Source organism: Cricetulus griseus, chromosome 5 (genome assembly GCF_003668045.3).
Source record: "Cricetulus griseus strain 17A/GY chromosome 5, alternate assembly CriGri-PICRH-1.0, whole genome shotgun sequence".
Taxonomy (NCBI): domain Eukaryota; kingdom Metazoa; phylum Chordata; class Mammalia; order Rodentia; family Cricetidae; genus Cricetulus; species Cricetulus griseus.
The window spans coordinates 133,397,873-133,421,183 of record NC_048598.1 but is presented as its reverse complement, the minus strand read 5'-3'; the positions used below and the strand labels follow the sequence as shown (position 1 = coordinate 133,421,183).

The 23,311-nt window shown below is 42.2% G+C and overlaps 1 protein-coding gene and 1 non-coding gene across 3 annotated transcripts; one reads left to right on the top strand and one right to left on the bottom strand.

Moving 5' to 3' along the window:
• Positions 1-959: 959 nt before the first annotated feature.
• Positions 960-23,293, bottom strand: Sav1 (salvador family WW domain containing protein 1). 2 transcript variants are annotated; one of them, XM_035445630.1, is made up of 5 exons: positions 23,103-23,293; positions 19,186-19,632; positions 11,402-11,672; positions 3,772-3,915; positions 960-1,274 (listed from the first exon to the last, which is right to left on the bottom strand). In XM_035445630.1, the coding sequence occupies exons 2-5, from the start codon at positions 19,625-19,627 to the stop codon at positions 1,067-1,069; spliced, it is 1,065 nt and encodes a 354-aa protein (XP_035301521.1). In that variant the 5' UTR covers positions 19,628-19,632; positions 23,103-23,293; the 3' UTR covers positions 960-1,066. The 2 variants fall into 2 exon arrangements, with proteins under 2 accessions (XP_035301521.1, XP_027273978.1); XM_027418177.2 differs by lacking the exon at positions 23,103-23,293 and adding an exon at positions 22,123-22,538.
• Positions 7,500-7,621, top strand: LOC113831107. Its single transcript, XR_003486038.1, has one exon. It is a non-coding gene; the product is annotated as a U6atac minor spliceosomal RNA (small nuclear RNA).
• Positions 23,294-23,311: the final 18 nt, after the last annotated feature.

Here is a 23,311-nt window from a genome sequence, read left to right as displayed (position 1 = left end):
TGCACATGCCTTCCCCACATAGGCTAAGGCCTTATTTAAAGGTATTGCTGAAAGGCTCTATCGCCCTGCTTACATTAGGGAGCAGGAGGAGTGGATGACCCCATACATCACATACAAGTTCATCACAATAAAGGCTCCGAGTCCTATTTTGTACTTTGAACTACACCCATAGTAATGGTCAATCCACCTTATTCCAGAAATGTGGTGATACTTTGTTTATGATCTAACAAATAAAGCTTGCCTGAAGGTCAGAGTACAAAACTAGCCACACTAGTTAGCCATAAAAGCCAGGCAGAGGTGGCACACATCTTTAATCTCAGCACGTGGGAGACAGAGACAGATGAATCTCTTAGTTCAAGGCCACCCTGAGATACACAAAATTGATCCAGCCAAAAGAGAAACAGCTCACACAAAAGTGATCCCAGCACTTGGAGTGACATGCCTTTAATCCCAACACTATAGAGGAATAAAAGGCAGGAGGAGACAGGAGCTCAGTACAGTCTGAGTCAGTCTGAGGATGCAGTGCACTCTGAAGACCGAATCACACTTTCCGTCTGAGCATTGGTACAGGTAAGAACTCTCTACTGGCTGGCTGCTTTGCTTTTCTGATCTTCAGTTTTCACCCCAATATCTGTCTCTGGGTTTTTATTATCCATGCTACACAGAAAGTACACCACAATAAGCAACTTTTCAAAGCTGTGTTCTCGCCCTGTTCCTTTTTCTAAACAAGAAGGGTGTATTCCATAAGAAGGGTGTATTCCATAAGAAGGAGAATGACTGACTGTGCAATGCCTGGGTATGATGATGCTCTCTTCCTGTACCCCTTTTCATCAACAATATTCAAAGCAGTTTCTTAATATACAGCATTTGGAAGCATATGCCATATTGGCGCTTTAAAAGATAACATTTTTGGTTCAATAAGAGAAAAATTTGGTAACAAAATATATGTAAAACTAGAATTTTATAATTCCAAATAGTAAGTTGCCTTTATTAACCAAAGTACTTGTTTGCAGTCATTTATCTGAAACTATTTTAAAGCTCTTATAAAACTTGGATTGTGATAAAGTTAACTTAAAAACTTCTTCCCATGCTGCTGGGCATACCACTGCTGTCTCTGCTTGCGATTTTCCAACTCAGTGAGAAGAGCCTGTCTGTAGGCCTCGTACATCTTAACAATCTGCTCCAGTTCCTTCATGAAGAGCAACTTCAGCATTCCCTGGTAGGTGTCCAGGTCAGCCAGCTGGAAGAGCTCCCACTTCAAAATGTGGTCATATCTATCATAAAACATATGTTCATAATACATAAATGTGCATCCACAACAATAAACTGATATTTTTATAGACATTGTATTATAAGTAAACAGCCCACAAGTTTTATTTTAAAATATTTAAGTTAGTAAAACTTGCTATTTAGATAGCCTTTTTTTGTTTTTTTGAGCTGGGGATCTAAGCTGACCTTGAACTCTTGGGCTCAGGATATCCTCTTGCCTCACTCTCCTCAGTAGTCAGGAATATAGGAGCATGCTAATACACATGGTTCTAAATATACTACCTTTCCTCTTCCCTCTCTTTTTAAAATTCATTTACATCTTTTTATGTGTATGAAAGATTTGCCTGCATGCATGTAAGTGTCCTGTGTACATGCCTGATACTCAAGAAAGCCAGAGATTATGTCAGATCCCCTGGAACTGGAGTTACAGTTTTAAGTCACCATATGGTTCCCGAGAACTGAACCAGGGTACTCTACAAAAGCAGCAATCACTCTTAACTGTTCTCTCTCTAACCCTAAGTATATTTTTTAAAACTTGAGAGAATTTTTTAAAGATTATTTTTATGTGTATGGGTATTTTTGCCCACATAATGTGTCTGTGAACCACATGCATGCTTGGTGCCCATGAAAGCCAGCAAAGGGCACTGGATCCCCTGGAACTGGAATTTCAGACAGTAGTGAGCTGCCATATGGATGCTGGGAACTGAACCTGGGTCCTCTGCAAGAGCAGCCAATGATCTTAACAATCAAGCTATCCCTCCAGCCCCAAACACACTATTTTTTAAGGAAGGGGGGGGGAACTGTTAGATATTACTTCAGATTAAAGAGTGCCCATTTAGTTTAAGACTCAGTTTTAATATTAATCCTGGGCAATCATTAATACCAACTCCAGACTATAGTGGTTCTGTAATTTTCTTTTTTTTTTTTTAAAAAGATTTATTTATTATGTATACAATATTCTGCCTTCATATATTCCTGCACGCCAGAAGAGGGCACCAGATCTCATTATAGATGGTTGTGAGCCACGGTGTAGTGGCTGGGAATTGAACTCAGGACCTCTGGAAGAGCAGCCAGTGCTCTTAACCACTAAGCCATTTCTCCAGCCCCTGGTTCTGTAATTTTCAAAAAGCACATCCCATGCCCTTATAAGTTCATACAAAGTTAGTGTTGGGGACTTTCAATACTTCAGACTACACTGTGCTTTCCAGTAATAATGCAGAAAACTGGGCAAAGTCACTGGTGTCCTCAATGCTGACAGATATACATGAGGGACACTGTTTACTACTGTAAACAATGAACCAGAAAAAGAGGATGAATCACTATTTGTAGGCCAAGTATTCTTGAGGAGTAACTACAATTAAAACCCAGGAAAATAGCTTTGGAGAGCTGGCTCAGAGGTAAGAGCATGCACAGCTCTTGCAAGGGACCTGAGTTCAGTTCCCAGCACAGCAGGTGGCTCACAACCCCCTATACCTCCAGCTGCAGGAAATCCAATTCTTTCTTTTGGACTCAAGCACTGTACATATGTGTGCACAATTACATACACAGAATTAAAAATCTAACAAAATTCAAGAAGAACTCTCAAAATGAGAGACTAAATGGGAGAAAAACTCCACAATGTGTGACACGTTCTTATGTGTATCTTGGAAGGCCTCTAGTCTTCCTTTAGGGCTTAAGTGGCTCAGGATGAGTTGGAACTACTAAACCAACTACTAAGGTAGTAACTTAAACTTTGAAAGGGACGAGAACAAAAGGCACCAATCTAATTCAGTTTTCTTATTTGCAGATGAAAAGTCTGAGAGCTTTAAAAAAAACACCTAATTATAATTATCTCTGGCAAAAAAATGCTTAGTGACATAACAGTTTTCAGAAAGGCAGGGTTCTTTGGACCAAGAAGCTTTAGAATTACAGTTTTCAGGGTAAATGTCCATTATTAGAGGAATGTGAACACAGCAAGTCATATACCTATGTTATGTTGACGTCATACCTCAAATCACTGCAGGGCAGACATAAAAGGAAGTTTTAATTACAAATTCTAGTGGATTTAATAATCATTTATGTTCTACCTAATGGGTATATCCAAAAGGCTCACCCATCTAATATACAAATATATATAGCTTCAAAAAAAATAAAAGATACTGAGCAGTTATTGCAAGCTGCCCAGTGCAGCACACGGTTCCAGCTGTTTTGGGTGTGTGTGTCAGGGACACCAGCAAAGCCATAGGAAAGCATTTCACTGGACTTCTATTCTGTTCCTTGAGGACTGGAAGCTCACTAACACAGGACTACTTTCTTTGCAGAAACCTGGATATTCTCTTTTCTGGGCAATCTAACTCCTTGTGAACAGGAACTAGAGTTGCACCAAGAAGCAGTCACAGCTCAAGTGTTTCCCAGAAATGCTGTCATAGAGATCCACCTGCCTCTGCACTCAATTAGGCTTGGTTCTCCTTAAGTTGAGCTGGTTAGAGACCCCAAAGATGCTGGTTCTGTGTGTTCACTTACTTCACAGGGGCTCGGGCATAAACCTGAAGCCAGTCAGGGATTTCTGCAGTATGATAAGGATTTGCAGGGACCAGGAGGGACTGATTCCTTTCAGTTTGCTGTGGCTGGTATGTGATGGGAGGAGGCTGATCATACCGGGGCACACTAAAAAGAAAGAATTGACATTTAATAAAACACAAGCCCTTCACCTAGGACAGAAGTATGATAACCAGACAGCTTTTACGGCTCTACCATGTGCTTTTTGGCCAAACTGACTATCTTCCACCCCTAAGAGAACTTTCTATGGTAAGGGTATTTTTTTTTAATTATACTGTAAGGATATATACTCCATCTTGTTTTGGAAGCTGATATGCTGCTAGTGGCACATAAACACCCAAGTTGGGGGTGGGGAATTGGTAGAGATGGGTCAGGGGCAGCTCCCACTGTAGCCTGCCTTGAGCCCTGGGCCCGAGTCCCATCCCAGCACCTCCTTTCCCTTGTATATTCCTCAGCTCCTCTGGTGTCCAGTCCTTTGGCACAAAGCCTCCCTTGCCCACCCCCTGTACGCCCCCATCCCCCAGGTGCTCTCTGCATTCCCAACTCTAGCACTTCTCCTTTGGTTAGCAGTCAGGCCTGACCCACACACTAGTGGGATGTGTTGATAACTAGGTTGCTCCTGAGGAGGTGGGGTGGGTAGAGGGACTGGGTGCTAATTCCAGGGTTACCTGAGCCAAGAGGAAGCTTTTGTAGGAGTGAAACTAAGAGACCAAGGTGCCAGGATATGAGGATACCTCCTGCCCCATCCCCATCCCACATGCTCTGAGCTAAGATATGAAGGAAGAAATGACTAGGATACTCAATGGCTAACCAGACAGTACAGTTTAAAGAGAAAGAACCCATGGATACTTCCAGTGTATCACACAGAGCACTACAAGATACTGATAAAGGCAGGCCTCCACAGAAGGTGGTAGAAAGACTTGATAAAATGTTTCAGACAGGGTTGACAGCATATGTTGATCTTGATAAAAGAGCAATTGATGCTCTTGGAATTTAATGAAGAAAGTGATATCTATACTACAGCAACTCAAGGATGCACTGTCTCATGTGCATAAGCCCAAGGCAAGTCTTCTCCCACCATTTTATACAACAAAAGTGAATTTTTACATGGAGTTATGAAGACCTATAAGCAAAGAGAGAAACAGGACAAGGTCTAAGAGTCCACAAAGGTGTCCAATGAAGCAAAGACCAAGGGCTTGCTTGAGAGGATGGTTATACTCTGGATGTAACCACAGGACAGAGGAAATATGGTAGTTCTCCACCAGACAGTGTGTACTCAGGTGTACAACCTGGAATTGAAACAGAGGTCTTCATAGGAAAAATCCCAAGTGACTTGTGGAAGAATGAGATGATCCCCTTTGTGAGAAGGTTGGTTATAGTGGGCAATTACCAATACGAAGTCAGGTAGAAATATAAGGGTATTTAATAGGGAAAAGCCTTACTTACAGAACGACCTAGCCAGCTGGCGTGGCAGCAGTCTGTCCAGCAAGTACCAAAGTGAAACCGAAAGAGAAAATGCAGTCACTCTATGTCACCCTGTAGCCAGCCCCTAAGTAGGCGTGGCTACAGCTTCCCCTACAGTTGGTCCTATCTGGGATCTATGTCTCATGATGGATCCACTCTGGTCAAAACAAAGGATATGCATTTATCACCTTCTGTGGAAAGGAAGCTGCCCAGGAAGCAGTTAAATTATGTGAGAGCTATGAAATTCGTCCTGACAAACACCTGATAGTGTGCATTTCTGTGGCAAACAACAGACCTTTTGTTGGCTCTGTTCCAAAGAATAAAACTAAAGAAAACATTCTGGCAGAGTTCAGTAAAGTCATAGGTTTAACAGAGGGTTTGGTGGAGGTTATTCTCTATCATCAATGTAACGACAAAAAATGAAGATCACAAGTCAGCAGTATAAGCCAGACGCTGGCTGACGAGTGGAAAAGTACAAGTGTGGGAAAATGCAGTTTCAGTTTGTGGCGGTTCTGGATAGGTATGGCCCCCATATTCTTATAGATTTGAGTGGTTGGGTACCAGGGAGAGATACTATAGGAGGTGTGGCTTTGTTGGAGGAAGTGTGTCACTAGTGGTGGGCTTTGAGATTTCAGAAGCTCAAGCCAGGCCCAGTGTCTCACTTCCTGCTGCCTGTGGATCCAGATGTAGAACATTCAGCTACCTCTCCAGTACCATGTCTGCCTGTACACCATCATGTTTCCTGCCATGATGATAATGGACTAAACCTCTGGACTGTAAGCCAGCTCCAGTTAAGATGCTTTCTTTTATAAGGTCATGGTGTTTCTTCACAGCAACAGGTACTACAATGACAGAAGAAATATTGGAAAAGTCATTGTAGTTTGGAAAGCTAGAGAGAGTGAAGAAGTCAAAAAATTATGCATTTCTCCATTTTGAAAACAGAAGAGCTGCTGTTGAGGCTAGGATGAAATGAATGGAAGAGAAACAGAAGGGAAAGGAATGAAATTGCCTAAGCTAAGCCACCAGACAGGAAAAGAGTGCCAAGCTGTTAGACAGGCCTCCAGAAGGACTATATAAGAAGATTATTCTAAATGAGATGTTGAGGTCATGGTAGGAGAGGTGAATATGGCTACACTCCAGATTACTACAGCTAAGAACGCTACTAAGGTGAGTACTTTGGTTATCATGGAGATTATGAGGACCCCTACTATGGCTATGGTGATGGCTATAAAGTGAGAGGAAGAGGGAGGAGAGGGTGAGTAAGGTGTTACACCACCATCAGGGGGGTGGGGAGCACCATGTCTACGAGGTAGAGCTAGCTTTTTATGATGGGGAGGCACATCTGGGACCACCAAGATGCTCAGGAGTGGCAGAGGGGGTCCTGTAGAACAGCAGAGAGACCAAAGTCTTTGTGGAGCTCAGAGCAATTGAGGGGGCAATGTAGGAGGCAAGAAAAAGTAGATAACTCCAGGTGTCATGAGGCCAATAACCAACAGAAGTGGGGTTCCTAACCCAGAGATCAGCAGCTGCCTCAACAAGGTGGTAACTATTTCCGCAACTGTAGTTACAATAATAACAACCAGGATATTTAGACGCAATAGTGGAAATAGACAAGTGAGGGCTTGAAAATAACATTGGCCAAAATATGGTTGGCTTGAGATCTACATTCTTCAAAATAAAATTGTCTTAACTGTTTCATATTTAAGTAGCAGTTTGTTGCCATTTGTATTCAGCTGAAGAACTCATCATTGTGTGTATACTCAAGGCTTTTACTGGGCTTGCAGAGTTCCCTTATTATGGGTAACAATGCTTTTATCATTCTAGGCTTCATTTTAGCTTCAAAATAATCTGTTAAATCAGAACTTTCGGTTTGGACAGTTCTAGTTTTCTGGATTTGGGACAGATTTCATAGGCGTATAATGTATGCTGTAAATAAAAGTACAAGCTAGTGCTTTGTCTTAGTAGTCTTAAGAAATTAAAGCAAACAGACTAAAGGTTTTTTGTATTGAAAATAAGCTATGATTATATATTCAGCATTCCTAGAAGCAAGTTAACTATGTTTTTAAATTGTTACAATTTCACACCTTTTTGAAATCTGCCCTACAAAATTTGTTTGGCTTATATGTCAAAGCCATGACAATTTGTTCTTTGATGTGATTGTATTTTCATGTGAAATTTTAATAAAACTCAAAAATCTATTTAAAAAAAAAAAACAAAAAAAAAAAGCCATGTTGTATGAAAGGAGAGGTTAGCACTTCCCTTGTCAAGGATGGAAGAGGCCCTTGGGCCTAACAACACACCTACAGTTAGGCATTGCCACCTACTCCGTGGCATCTAACCACTGTTTTTGAGAGGATGTGGAGAAAAAGGTGGGAGTGCAAATTTGTAAGACCACTTTGGAAATCAGTAGGGCAGTTGCTCAGAAAAATGGGAATCAGTCTACCTCAAGATCCAGCAATTCCTCTCTTGGGCATATAACCAAATAATGCACATTCATACAAGGACATTATGTTCAACCATGTTCATAGCAGCATTGTTTGTAATAGCCAGAAACCGGAAGCAACTTGGATGCCCCTCAACTGAAGAATAGATAGAGAAAATGTGGTACATTTATACAATGGAGTACTACTCAGCAGAAAAAGGCAAAGAAATCTTGAAATTCGAAGGCAAATGGATGGAACTAAAAGAAACTATCCTGAGTGAGGTAACCCAGTCACAAAAAGACAAATATGGTATGTACTCACTCATATATGGATTTTAGACATAGAGCAAAGGATTACCAGCCTACAATCCTCTTCACCAAAGGAACTAGGAAACAAGAAGGACTCTTAAGGGAAAAATGCATGGACCCCAGAGAATGGGAAGGGGCAGGATCTCCTGAGCTAATTGGGAGAATGAGGGTAGGGGAGAGGGAGCTGCCAAAATGAGAGGAGGAGAAAAGGAGGGGAGAGGAGGAAATGGAGGAGCAGAAATGTTGAGTTGGGGGAAGAAAGGAGGAGAGCAGGATGAAAGATACCATATTAGAGGAAGCCATTATAGGTCCAAGGAGAGATCTGGCACTAGGGAGATTTCCAGAGACCTACAAAGATGACTCGAACTGACAATCTAGGCAATGGTGGAGAGGATACCCTAAAGACCCTTCCCCTATAATGAGATGATGACTACTTTATATGCCATCCTAGAGTCCTCATCCAGTGGCTGATGGAAGCAGAGGCAGACATCCACAGCTATACACTGAACTGTACTCTGGAACCCAGTTGCAGAGAGGGAGGAGTGAAGATCAAAGGGGTCGGGACCAGGCTGCTGAAACCCACAGAAACAGCTGGCCTGAACAAGGGGGAGCACATGGACCCCAGACTGCTGTCTGGGAGGCCAGCACGGAATGGATCAAGACCCCCCCCTGAATATGGATGTCAATGAGGAGGCCTCGGCACTATCGGGCACCTGGTAGTGTATTAGTATTTTTCCTTGGTGTGAGAAGGGACTCTGAGAGCCCATCCCACATGAAAGAATGCTCTTTCAGCCTGGACACATGGGGGAGAGCCTAGGCCCACAGCCCAGGATGATGTGGTGGACTTTGGGGAGCCCTACCCTCCCTAGGGAGTAGAGGGGGGGTGAGAGACAGGTGGGGGTGTTGGGGGGAGGGGAGGGAGAGGGAGAAGGGATTGACATGTGAAGCAAGCTTGTTCCTAATTTGAACTAATAAAAAAAAAAAAACCCACAAAACTAAGCAACAACAACAAAAACCAAGTTAGTCCTTCTGTATTTTAAGATGTATCTCCTGGCTGGTATTCATTCTTTTTAAGGAAAGCTTCAAAGGCTATAAAAACCTGGGTCTTAGTTTTAACCTTTATACTAGGCCTAAATTATAAGCACAGATTTCTGCAAATAGCTAGTAATTTTTCAACATATATTAGAAAGGTCTATAGCATTTCTCAGAACAGAAAAAGATGTTTCTCTTCCTCCTGTTGACTGAAAAGGCTGGGGTAGGCAGTGCAGCAGGACTGGGCACTATGCCAGGTTAGGAAAACAACTGGGAGTGGACTAGTGCCTATTGTAAATTAAAAAGGAGCAGGTTTCAATTAGCTCTACAGCCTGTGTAAGCTGAGCAGGGAAGAACAGTTATATAGAAGTGAGATGTTCCTGGAAGGGTACCATGCAAAGCACTCAGCACCTGCAGGTACAGAGTGAATTCTGGGAGACCAGACTGAGCTATTTCAGGCATAAAGACAAAACCAAAATGAGTCTGCCTGCCTCTAAACACAAAAGACAGGTGAATATAAAAGAAGGTCACTGCTTTCTTAATTGGCATTAAAACAAGGTCTGGATTATACTATGGTTAACAGATCAGTTTAAGATCATTTGTGTGTGTGTGTGTGTGTGTGTGTGTGTGTGTGTGTGTGTGTGCGCGTGCCACGCACACAAGCATAAGAGTACCCACAGAGCTCAGAAGAGAATATCAGATACCCTGGAGCTGAAGTTACAGGTCACTGTTAAGAACCCTGACAGAGGTGCTGGGAACCAAACTCAGGACTTCTGAAAAAGCAGCCAAGTAATCATGATGACTGGGCCATCGTTCCAACCCCATCAATTTAAAGATATCATGAAAACTGCACTAAATGTACTTCAACATTTTTAATAAGTGGGTTCAAAGGGAAACAGCAATTGATACCATATGCTTTAAAATCAAATATGCCTGTGTTTTGGTTTTTGTTTTGTTGTAGTTGAGACAAGGACTCACTATATAGTTCTACCTAGAACTCTCTATGTAGACCAGGTACTAAGACTGAAGGTGTGAGCACGCATGCCCAGCCTGTGTTTTAAATTCAGTCTAATCACCTACAACTTGTATGAAATGTGGATAGAACTGCCTTTACTTTACCTCCTTTTTTGTAAAAGTTGACACATAAATTCGTTCCACAAATGGCTTTTACAAGTTCTATGTAAAGACTGTCATACAGTGGAACAGCTATTAATACTATGTGAACTGGAGAGTGTGATTCTCTCCTGCCTAATGTCTACAGAGCTGCTGAGCGAAACAATCATTTAGAAAATTGCTTTACAAACCACCAATACTCTACAATAATATAGGGTGTGACAAAGAGAATAACCTTTCAAATCTGATGCTACTCTGTGACAGCAAACCATAACCATGGGCTTAGTTCTTCAACAACTTCATGAAGTCACTCAATAAAGCTAAGTGCTAAATGTAATCACTGGGAAAAACAGACTTTCAAGGCTGAATCACTAAATACAAAAATGTAAAGTGTTTAAAGCAATACACAGATAATGTTATCCTTGTAGATAGTAATTCTAAAATGTATTCTCATGATTTTAACGGTTCTAAAAAAATTATAGATATCCACCATAACCAACACATTGTATTAGGCCAGATGACCCTAGGCAATTACCTATCAATGTGCTTATGACATTTTACCCACTTGTACTAAGCTCTTACAGCTTAAACATAATTAATGTGAATTATTTGCTTCTTCACTATTAAGTTAATATAATTTTATATGTACTTTGAGGTACAGTGTCTATTTTACACTTACAGCAATCCCAATTAGATTAAACAAGTTTCAATTGCTCAACAGCCACATATGAAAACTGGCTACAATATTAGATAACACAAGGCTTAAGTATCATTCAAAACAGCCCAAAGAATTACTGGTTATATTTATTAAAAAACTACACTGTTTTGTTCCATTCCAACTTTTACTTCAGTAAGCAAACAACATAAAATCATGTCTGAAGTTGAATAAAAACAGCAAGATAATGTCAAAATTTCGAAGTATATTCTGACTTACTAGAAGTTGGGTCTGGCTGATGGGAATTTATGATGAAGAGATGGGTGATTTATTAACTTTAATTTCTGGTATTTACAACAAAAACATTCTGGCATCTCTTCTAATTAGAATCTGATCACAAAGATACATTTGTTTCAGAGAAAATTTTAAAAACTTACTAATTATTAAAATCATTCATTACTAAAATATATCTAGGATAAAATAAATTTTGAGAAATAACTATTTAAAATCTCAAGCTTCAAGATGCTGTCTCTTCAAAAAAATGTGAGACTAAAATCTAACACATGAACGGAAAGCCAAAAATGAAACTGCTACTTTACCTGGGAGCACAGGGGTGCCTGTACTGAGCCCTTTTATTTGTGTGATCCACATAATAGGTTCCAAATTCTGAGGACTCTACTCGTTCCCATCCAGGAGGAAGTCCTTCTCGTTCAAGAGGATGACTCCAATGAGTTGTATTTGTGTTATGATCTATGTAGTATTTTCTCCCTCTCATTGTCCAGTCCACAGACCAGCCAGGGGGAAGGGGTAAATCTTCAGAACCATGGTTAGTTAAATTCCCAAGAGATGTAGCAGCAACTCTCCCAATACCTGAAAAGAAAATGGAGCAAGTGTTCAATTATCTCTTGAAATTTACGATGTCAATGTAAGATTTCCAAAATATTAGCCATTACTATTAAATTAGAAAGAGAAAGAACTGAATTTTGAAACAAATACGAGTTTTGGCTTATCTGAATCTTCCATTACCAGGGCACAGGAAATATTTGTAAGGAAAAGTGAAGAAAGGAAAACTCTCAAGATTTAAGATTTGAAATTTCATCTAAAAAATGAAAAAGCAAAAATAAACTTGTAAAACCATTCCCAGTTCATAATGTTTAGAAGAATCTAGCTATGCCCTAGAATTATTAAGTAAGATTATCAAGGCAGGTCTTACAGTCAGTATGCAAATGAGTCAAACAGCCATATGCTGCCCACAACTAGAAATAGAGGTTAATGAAATAGCACCACTTATGAATGACAGCTCTAAAAATCAAAAAGTCATTTCCATTTAACCATATATTTTATATATTCGGCTAAGCAAAATGTTTAACTTTAAGGAATGACAATAAACTCATCTTTCAACTCTTTTGAAATTATACTGACAGTTTTAATACACTGAAATGCCAGACTCCCTGCTTAGAAGAGCAATGTTTCCTTCTTCAATCACTTCAGTGTCTATGAAAACAGCAATGACAAAAATAGTTTAGAAGAAACATTAAAATTAAGATATGCTTGAATAGAAATGCTTCTATTCAAACTGAAATTCTAAAGGATGAAATGTAAATTCATAAATAAATATAGGTTTATTGGCAGGTGTTTTAAAAACTATTCACTAACACATCCCTGCAGCACAGTTTATAGAAAGGCTAGCGATGAGCCAATACTGACACAGTAGGCGACTATGCCACTAGATACTGAGGTCAGAGCAGAGTACTGAACTACACAGCTCCACTCGTGAAGATGTTCTCTACTTTCTACCCTGAGAGACTAAGAGTAAGAGAGACAGCTAGGCATGATGACTCTTTTGCCAGTAATCTCAGCACTTAGGAAACTCTGGAAGAAAGAATGCCACAAGTTTGAGGTAAGCCTAGGCTACACAGTGAGTTCTAGGCCTGCTTAGGCTAGAGAGAGGCCCTGTCTCACCCTACCCAAAACAAGTTAAAAAAGTGCAGGTAATATGCTTCCTTTATATTGTCATACTTTAAATAGTCCTGGGCCCCACCATCCCAGACTTCCTGGTATTCACCTGTCTCTGTGTGCAATAATTTATGGCAGAAAGGATGGTACATTACTTCTGATACTAAGATACAAAAGACCATGAAGCTTCTGTCCCTATTAAGCTCATGAGCTTCCTCTTGGATCACTTGAGAAAACCAGCTGCTTTAATGTCATAAATTGTGCTTGTAATGTGGGACTGAGGCCTCCAGTTAAAATTAAAGCCTCCTGACCCAGACCTAGAACTTGTTGTTTCTTCAACATGAACTTTGTGGTGATATTTTGTTTATGATCTAATAAATAAAGCTTGCCTGAAGATCAGAGTAAAAAGCTAGCCACACTAATTAGCCATAGAGGCCAGGCAGTGGTGGCACACATCTTTAATCCTAGCACTTGGGAAACAGAGGCAGATGGATCTCTGTTAGTTCAAGTCCACTCTGGGCTACAAGAAATGGATCCAGTTTAAAAGAGAAACAGAGCTCACACAAAGGTGATCCCAGTACTTAGAATGGCATGCCTTTAATCCCAGCACTAAGGAGGTGAAGACAGGAAGGGATATGGCTGGGCAGAAAGAGGAATATGAGGTGGGAGGAGACAGGAGCTCATGGCAGTCTAAGGCAGTAGTCTTCAGGCAGTCTGAGGATGCAGTCTGAGGCAGTCAGTCTGAAGACAGGATCGCCCCTCTAGTTTGAGCATTGGTAGAGGTGAGAACTCTCTAGTGGCTGGCTGCTTCTCTGATCTTTCAGCTTTCAGCCCCTGCTAGCTGAAAGATTATTAATACCAATTAGAATTTGTGCTATAGAACTTGTCCTAGGTATGGGTCAGGAATCACAAGATGTGCTTAACATTCTGTAGTCTCAGAAAAACTATTAAATAAAATATGGAAGTCATCTAAAAAGTTTCTAATGTTCAGAGTTGGAACTGGGACAATAAATGACTCAAAATCACATAGTAACTCTAAATATAAAATAAACATACATAATACATATGTGTGATAGAAACTACAGAATGACAAAAGAGGAGAGAAAACTTCCACATGTGTAGATACTTACAGAAGGCCTGCATATATTTAGATATCCACACCCCCACAGGGAAAGCTCAATATACTTGCTCTCTTCAAAGTACATCAGTGTTACTGACTCCCATTCAAACAAAACAAAAACCGGTATACAAGGGGAAAAAGAATGAAATCCAATGGAGAAACCTACCACAGTAATATCACATGGCTATCTTTTCACACTAGATTTTTCTTTCTTTCTCTCTCCTTCAACCCTCTCCCATTCTCCCCTCCCTCTTCCACCTCTCAAAGCCAGTAAAATAGGCTCAATCTAATCTGGAGGAAAATATCAAAGTCATATTGAGGGGGTTCTACAAAAATGTCTAACATGAAACCATCAACACTATCAGGATCATAGAAAACAAAAGAACTAAGAAAGTGGCAGAGACCACAGAAGGTTACAAAGACATGAGTGGATCTTGGAACAGAAAATGGATATTAATGAAAACCTAGTTAAACCCAAATAAATCTTGGAATTAAAAAAGTTATCTATGAGGTCATGAAGATACTCCACAAAAAAATTTCATTACTTACCTTTGGAGAAGTGGCTGGGGCACCACTTCTTTACTCTGAAAAATAGTAAATAAAAGGAAAGATCTAGTGTTTACCCCATCTTTCCTAAATGAATAACCATCAAGTTTATTAAAACTATTTTAGAACTCTAATAAGTCAGAAAAAATGATAGAATTAAGTATCACAGTTTTCAATACTCAACAAAAAGGATCATCACCCACTCCCCAAAACCAACAGGTAAGCTTGCTGGAGAAGTTCCTGATGGGAAACCAGGCTGACATGGAGAGAGCATGGTCAAACCTAACATCACAAAGAGAGAAACCAGTCCTAACACATGGAGTAAAATGCACACAATACCACAACCATGAGGAACTCAAGCAAAGAGACTTACTACCATTTCACATGAAAGGAGAAAAAGGTTTGAGAAAGTTATTTTACCAAAGCCCACTGTATAAGATCAAATAATGAACATTACTAACCATATCATTTTAGCAACAAAAGATCAATTATAACTCTTCAAACAAAACCAAGCAAGCAAGCCATCAATTTTAAATTAATCAATAAGAAAATAAAAGAACTTCAGTTTCTGAGCTACAACTTTAAAAACTCAGTTTTCCAAAATTTAAATTAGTCCCAGAAAATAGTAACTGGCATTTATTCATAAATGAATAGTTTCTGTTTGTATGGCTGTAACTGTACAAAAATGCTCCATTAAATATAAAGTAAGCATTCACAAGCTAAGGACAGAATATTCCAAGAAGGTTTGAAAGACCCCCGGAAGCTCAGGCCTCCAGGATCTGGCCCAGTACCAAGGTCACCCCAATCACCAGGTGGAGTCGAAAGCTTGATGCAAACTGCTCGAGGCTTTATTATAGTTGTTTAATGAGCTAACCCCATGTTAGCTCAGGTCTTTCATCCACCCACCATGGAGGCTAGCCAGGAAAGACGGCTCGAGGCGTCTGCATAGAGATCTTATAGGGCAGCGTAAGGGGAGTGTCTAGGGGTATGCACAGGCTCAGGATTGGTGTGCCTCCAGGCTTGGAGGGCTTGCCCTGTGTTGATTGGTCAACTGGCTGTTATGGCCCATAGGCCCTCCCAGGGTGGTTGCTACGCTCTGCACGTCATTGCTGTGCACTTGTCCGAAAAGCACACCCAGAGCAGTAAAGCATAGCACCACCTGCTAACTTCTGATTGGTTCCTTGCCATGAGGCAGGCATCTGACCTCCTAGTGACCAAGGCAAGGTCATGGCGAGCACGTGTTACTGTCATGGCTGCCGAAATGGGGAACTGGTCCCTTCAGGTTCAACTAGTATTTCATCTTTACCAAACTTCACTGGGAATGCCTCAAAAGACCTTAACAACTAGGAAGCTGCCTGAGCCCTATATGTGTAAATAACACTTAAAAATTCTCGTTTCCAAATCCAGCAGTATTTGTCTTTACTAAAGACAGTAAAGTGGGTTCTGGAACCATGAGTTCCACAAGGACCACAGTAACAGATAACAAATGCTACATGTGTATTAATTAGGATGTTGGTAAAGGGCTTTACGTATTGAACTAAGACAACTGCTACTTCTCTTGCTCGGCAAAAACAAAACAGTATCAGCTTCCACAAGATGATTCTAGTTAACTAAATGCTTGTACATTTACTGGAATAAATACATTCAGTACTTTTTAAATAAAGTCTGATACTTTCAGTTTAATTTTTAAAATTTTTATTTCTTAGTGATCTTTAAAACTTTAAAAGTTTAGGACCAACTAATCAATTCAGCTGGACTGGTCAGCCAGCAAGCTTCAGAGATCAACTGGTCTGAGGGTAAAAGTACTCAGCACTAGTCCCTGAGTTTGATTCCCAGGACCCACAAGGTGGAAGGAGAGAACCAATTCCTGCAAGTTGTCCTTTAACCTCCACACACGCCCACGCACCTATGTGCACACGCAGGAACACATTGTACTGGCTAGTTTCATGTAAACACAGGCTAGAATCAGAGGGAGCCTCAGTTGAGAAAATGTCTCCGTAAGATCAGGCTGTAGGCAGGCCTGAAGGGCATTTTCTCAATTAGTGATTGATGGGGGAGAACCTAGTCCAATTTGGGTGGTACCATCCCAGGGCTGGTGGTCCTGGGTTCTATAAGAAAGCAGGCTGAGCAAGCCATGGGGAGCAAGCCAGTAAGCAGCACCCATCCAATGCCTCTATAGCAGCTCCTCCCACCAGGTTTCTGCCCTTTCTGTTCTCACTTCCTTTGACAATAATATGAAATTGTAAGCCAAATAAACCTTTTCCTCCCCAAGTTGCTTTGGCCATGGTGTTAGCATCCAGACACACGTTGGCCCCACCCCTTGGTCACTTGTCAGAATGCATCACCCCTTTCGAGCATGGCAGGCAATACCCTGTCTCTATATGCAGGTGCAAAAGGTCCCTTTAAGAGACAAGCTCCGCCCACTCCCGCTCTCTCCCACAGTTCCTCTGAAGAGGCAGGCAGGTCTTTGCCCCTCTCTCTCTCACTCACTCTCCCCTGTCTCCCTTTCCTTCCCCCAATAAAACTTCCCACATAAGTTCTGTCTGCATGCTCTGTTTGTCCCTCACCTGCCATGGGATCTGCCAAGGTCCCCCTCTCGATGCCAACAGTAACCCAAACTAAGACAAATGTAATTTTTAAAAGTTAGCCTCTCCGTGGTGGCACACATCTTTAATCCCAGCACTGAGGTGGCAGAGGCTGGCGGATCTCTGTGAGTTTGAGTCCAGCCTGATCTACAGGGGACAGCCAGAGCTACACACAGAAAAACTCTGTCTACAGAAAGAAAAACCCTGTATCCAAACAAACAAAAAAAAAAGGCAAATGTTTTTGTTTTTAAACAGAAGAGACTCAGAATGGAAGTCTACTGACATTAAAAGCAGATGTTGGTTATAACCTAAAATCTTTTTTTTTTTTTTTCTCAATACAGGATTCTCTGTGTAGCCCTGGCTATCCTGGAACTACTCTGTAGACCAGCCTGGCCTCGAACTCATAAAGATCCGCCTGCCTCTGCCTCCTGAATGCTGGGATTAAAGGTGTGTGACACCATCGCCCAGCAGGGGTCCTAGTTCTATGAATCTGGATGTGTCCCATTTTCCCCTTGTCCCTCCAAATGTCTGAAGCAGGTACCTCATTAATTTGCTTTAAAATACTAATCACTGGGGGCTGGAGAAATGGCTCAGAGGTTAATAGTACTTGCTGTCTTGCAGAAGACTTGGGTTCTGATCCCAGGTCCCATATGGCAGCTTACAACTGCCGATAACTCCACTTCCAGGGGATCTAATGCTCTTTTAGATCTTGATGGCAGAGAACATATACTCCATCGCTTGCATGCCTAGTGCCTATAGAGGCCAGAAGAGGGTATCAAATCCCCTCAAACTGGAGTTAGAGGACTGTGAGCTAGGAAATGAACTTGGTCCTCTGGAAGAGTAGCCAGTGCTCTTAACCACTGACCCTTCCCTCCAAGCATTTAATCTTGAAATGGGCAATGGTTTCTTTGTTTCAAGTCTCAGCCTTCTGTTGGACCATGAGTCTCCATTTCACCTTACATCACATTTCTTAAAATAGGTAGGAACATAGTCTCCTAAATGTAAACCACACCTACTCTGTTTGCAGTGGGTATCCCCAATTTTCTACCTAAAATGTCTTTCTCCTACCATGTTAATGCCAAGTCCAAGCTCAAAGACTAATTCAAATTCTATCTGCTCCTTGGAGCATGCATTCCTCTAACCAACACTCATCTTTCTTCTGACTCCCTCTAACAGTTAGTACTACAAAGTATAACCATAAGGTATTTTAGGACTATTGTGTGTATGCTGGTTTTGTCTCTCTAAATATAAGGTATCCCAAGGGGACTGCTAGACACATAATGAATATTAAATTAAGATAAGTTTCCTATTGCTAAAACATTTGTATTCCAAATTGTTAAGTCAGTCAGTTTAGTATAAGTTGTGTCTGATTAAAGAAAAAACAAAAAAACAAAAAAACACCAATCATCCTCATCTTTATCCTGCCAGATTTAAAGCCTACAATTTACTAAGTGGGAAAAGTTTTCTTCTTAGCATGCATCAGTTCATCTACAGTAATGAGCAGAAGACTTGGGTTCTGACCCCAGGTCCCATATGGCAGCTTTAGGAATCAAGTGGAGGTACCACATTCCATAAGCCCCTTCTTGGAGGAGTACCTCCAGGTCAGAAGAAAAAAGTGCAGCTCTCTTCATTAACATAATGTTTCCCACCTGTTACAAAAAAAAAGGCAGGTTTCACACATAATTAACCAACCTGAGAAATAATAATTGACTACAAAAAGTAAGGTTTGGAAAAACAGTGCTAGATCACTCAGGGTGCAATGGCCCACACTTTGTATACCTAGCAGTCAATTCCTCCTCTCTTTTCCTTTCTTAGGTTTAAGACAAATTTGCTAACACACTTACCTTTCTCATTCTATCCAATCTGAATCTAATTTCAATCTAACTAGAGACATTAAATTTTTCACATTTTCAAGCCCCAAAGTGTTAACAGTCAATATGGTCTTGAGATAAACATCAAGTTTAGTATGACAGCACAGTAAACAGACCCAAGAGTTCTGTCATTCATTGTAGGTTAAAAACTACTAGTAAGCAGGCAGAAGCAAGAATGGCAAAATGGAAATTCTTTTTCTCTAGGAATTCTTTTTCTTTTTTCTTTCCAAGAAAACCCACAGAAGATCACCTTTTAAATCAAAATGTAAGTATAAACCAATGTGCTATTTATTATGTCAAGTTACCTGAAGTGTGCCTCCCCTGATTCTGTGGCATTCTTTGGAAGAGATCATGGTTGTATTCATAATATCTGTAGTCTTCTTGTACACGATCTCCAAGTGGCCTCCTCCTCTGACCATCAAAAAAGTTATCTGAATAAAAGTATCGGGAACCAGAGTCTCCATTTTCAACAGCAAAATTAACTTCTGTTAAAAATGACTGTGATGAGCCATACTCTCGAGGAACATCTGCTAGGCTCCTGACAAGGTAAGAAGAAGGTGCAGACAGTCTATTGCTTTCTCTTCTCATTACTTCGTGAGGCGTCCTTTGAATTGGAGTTCTCAGAAAACTCTGGTTTCTAGAAACTACTCCATCTCCAGAAGCTGAGAAAGCATTAGAGCTTGAGTCTGGAAGACAGATATCAGTCCGTCTTGGAATTGTTGGACCATGGCGAATAAATGAAGGCATAAGATCTATAATCAAACAGAATAAGATCACCATTTCAATAAGTACACTCTTCTAAAGCTATATATGTTAACAAAGGGCTCCAGAAAACAAAAATTTAATTTTAATACTAGTACTTTAATTTCCCAAGCAAATAAATTTATAATCTGTATTACTGTGCTATGTATAAGCTCAGCAACACCTGAATTGATGCTGTATATTGTCATAGAAAATACAATACAATGTCAGTGAGACTGAAAATAGTCTAATAAATCAATGCAGTCAACAGCATCATGCAGCACAGCAGTTAGGTTTTCACTTGATTTTAGTATTGCCAAGAATCTTTGTTCATGGGTCCCTAACTTCGTCCCAAAGTCAGCAGGGAGTAGCATGGGAAAGAATTCGCTGCCCATTTTCCCTGGTTAAAATGCTAAGTCAGAAGGAACTCCCTTGCATGGGGATGCCAATATCTCTCACTCCCTGATGGGGACGCTAGGGAGACAGCAATTCCATGATTGAAATTTCCAAAAAAGAAAGTGGGGGAATGCAGGGACCAGCTCCCCATTTCAGCAGCCATGACAGTAACTCGTGCTCGCCATGACCTTGTCCTAGTCACTAGAAGTCAGATGCCTGTCTCGTGGGAAGGAACCAATCAGAAGTTAGCTGGTGGTGCTATGCTTTACTGCTCTGGGTGTGCTTATGGGACAAGTGCACAGCAATGACGTGCAGAGCATAGCAACCACCCTGGGAAGGCCTATGGGCCATAACAACCAATTGACCAATCAACACAGGGCAAGCCCTCCAAGCCTGAAGGCACACCAATCCTAGGCCTGTGCATACCCCTAAACACTCCCCATACACTGCCCTACAAGATCTCTCTGCAGCCCCTTCTAGCTGTCTTTGCTAGCCATCCGCCATGACAGGTGGGTGAAAGACCTGAGCTAACATGGGGTTAGCTCTTTAAACAACAATAAAGCCTCATGCAGTCTGCATCAAAAAAAAAAAAAAGAATCTTTGTTCATTCCAACACAATTTCATTACAATAAAGAAAAATGCTACTCCAAAACATGCAAAGGCAAATTTCTTTTAAAAGATTTTTAAATTAACAGTTTTGTCTTTCTACTCTCAGAATTACCCAGTTCTAGGTACAATGTTCAAAATTAGAAAGCAAAAGTGTGCGGTGTGGAAATTGAAAAATAATCTAATCCCAAAGATGCACACAAATGTTGAATCTACTGAAAAATGATAAGCCTGGAATTATAATTATGGCTCCTTTAAGAACAGATAACTCAAAGCAAGACAATGGATTACAGAAAACAATGTGTGAACAGCTTAGATTTTCTTAGCTAGAAGACTGGAGAGATGGCTCAGCGGTTAAGATTTTCTAAGCTAGAAAGCGAATACCTTTAAAACATGAAGAAATCTGGATATTTAGCACATTTTCTGAATTCATTAAGTAAATGATACTGAGACGTGTCAGAAGTTAACACTAGAACATCTTAATTTTGGAATAATTAAGTTGATGACAGAAACTGTATCGAGTTATTCACTGAAAGATTGAACTCAACATGTTGCATGGTTTCAAGTAATGTTTAATAAATTTTATTTGCAGCAAAAAGTAAGCTATCACCTAAAAACAGAAAAAAAAAGTTTCAAGTTACTGGCATACCCACCCGACCAACTTTGTCGTCAAGCCCTACAATTATTAACATAACTTGTAAGGCTCGACACACATGGTTACAATGAAAAAAATAAATGCTCTCCACCCCTTTCTGCGTGATCTTGGGCAAATACTAGGAACCTCCGTGAACAGCTTTCCCAAATACAATATGAGGTAATGCTTAATTTAAGTCACACGGTTACTACCAGCTTCCAAGAAGGAAGCGCAAATTACACAAGGGGCCCAGCTCCTAGAAATGAGACCCAGAGGAACCCTCTCTTAGAACTATTCCGAATACACACGAATTGAAAGAAAGAGAGAGAGAGAGAGAGAGAGAGAGAGAGAGAGAGAGAGAGAGAGAGAGAGAGAGAGAAATCAAGGCGTTCAAGTTTAAAAACTCACAGTCGACTATTTTTAAATGGAGAAGAAAAGCTACGGGAGGAGACGGAACATACCCTAGAAAGAGGAGGGAGAAAGTAACTTGCCTGCTATATAGGCAGGGATTATTCTGAGTAGTTTGCTTTTTCGGAATTTTAGGAGCAAAACCTAATCCGAATACTTTGGTGGCTTCTTTGCTCTGAGACAGGAGGCGGCTCTGGGTAGCGGCTACAAGTCCGTGTCCCGCCGCAGGGCTAAGGAGTCCAGTCTACGGTGTGTGTGCTACTTGGAGCACGGGCGCCCGCGATGGTCGCAAACACCGGGCAAAAGCCCCCGACGTACCAGGCAGAGAAAGAAGCGCCCGATGGAAGCACTTTTTCCCCAATACCAGGCAGAACCAAGCAATTCCCCCAGACTCTGCCTTGCAGCGCCACCCGGGGCCCCGCTGGGTCCCCACCCGTCACCGCCCCGCGACACTCACTCCGCAGCAGGGGCGACGTCTCCTTCTTCACGTATTTGCCCTGCACCTCGGCCGGCTTGGACACCTCGTTTTTGGTTTTCTTGCGGGACAGCATCCTCACGGACGACGCCCGCCGCCGCCGCCACTGCCGCCTCCCCAGCAGCCTCGCTAGGGCGCGCCCACCGCCCGCCGCCGCCTCCTCCCGGGCCGCCGCCTCCGCCTCGGCTCTCCGCCGCCCGCGCCCGCCCGCAAGCTCCGCCGCATGTTGGCGGCGCTACACGCGCCCGCCGCCGCTCAGTCGCAGGGTAGCTCCTCCCGCGAAGTCAACCGGCTCAGCGACGCCGCCCGGGGCCGCCGTGACGTAGGGTCGCGGGTGCCCGCAAGGGCCATGGTCCGCCGCCCGGAGCCGCTACCGCCGCGGCCACCGCCTACGTCCGGTAAACTTTCCCCGCGCCGCTGGGAATGCTGGGAAAGCCGACGCCGCGCGAGCCGCCCCGCCTCCTCCGGGCGCGGCTGCGGCTGCGTGCGGGGACTCGCGGCCGGCGGCTAACGGGCCGGGCCGGGCCGGGCCGGGCAGGGCGACCACCGCGGCCCTCAACGCGACTGCGCGGAGCGGCTCCCGCCGCTGAGGAGCCCAAGTCGAGGCCGGCCAGAGCCCGCTGGGCCGCGCTCGCCTTTCCGACCTGACCGCCCTACCGAAGGCCGTGCTGCCCCCGGCGGCGTCCTCGGCCCTGAGTGACCCGGGCTGCCGAGGACGCGGGACGGCGCGACTGCCAGGGCCTCACCGAGTCACACGGATGCCTCTTCTGGTGGTAGCATGGCTGCTACGAAAACTTGAGTCTTTCTCTTGGCTTCTTGTGTCCTCTCCCCCTCACTCCCTTTCTTTCCCCTCTCCCTTCCTTGTGTCCCCTGCTCCGGTTTTCGGATTAAAAAGGCAAAACCAACGAGAAGATGGAGTTTCTGCAACTCCTAAGATAAATCTGACATTGTAATATATTTACCTCCCCGTTTTGACAGTATTCTTAGTAACCACGTGTTTTCTCTTGCAGTTCAGTCCTGAGGCCTTTGAGCACCGGCGTTCGGAACTGGGGGTTTTCTAATACAGCGGATTCCACTTTGTTCTCTATAACGCCGTCAGGTACACAGGATGATCATTGGAAAGTAAGATGGGATTCATCCCCCTTGACCGAGGAGAATGTTTTCCCTGGTG

What these genes read in the sequence shown, in the direction of transcription:
- Sav1 (XM_027418177.2), bottom strand. Translation starts at nt 22,216, where the DNA reads ATGCTGTCCCGCAAGAAAACCAAAAACGAGGTGTCCAAGCCGGCCGAG. An exon ending in GACGTCGCCCCTGCTGCGGA is followed by an intron (nt 19,633 to 22,122) that starts GTGAGTGTCGCG and finishes GTTTGATTATAG; the next exon opens with ATCTTATGCCTTCATTTATT. An exon ending in TATGCCCGAGCCCCTGTGAA is followed by an intron (nt 1,275 to 3,771) that starts GTAAGTGAACAC and finishes GTTTTATGATAG; the next exon opens with ATATGACCACATTTTGAAGT.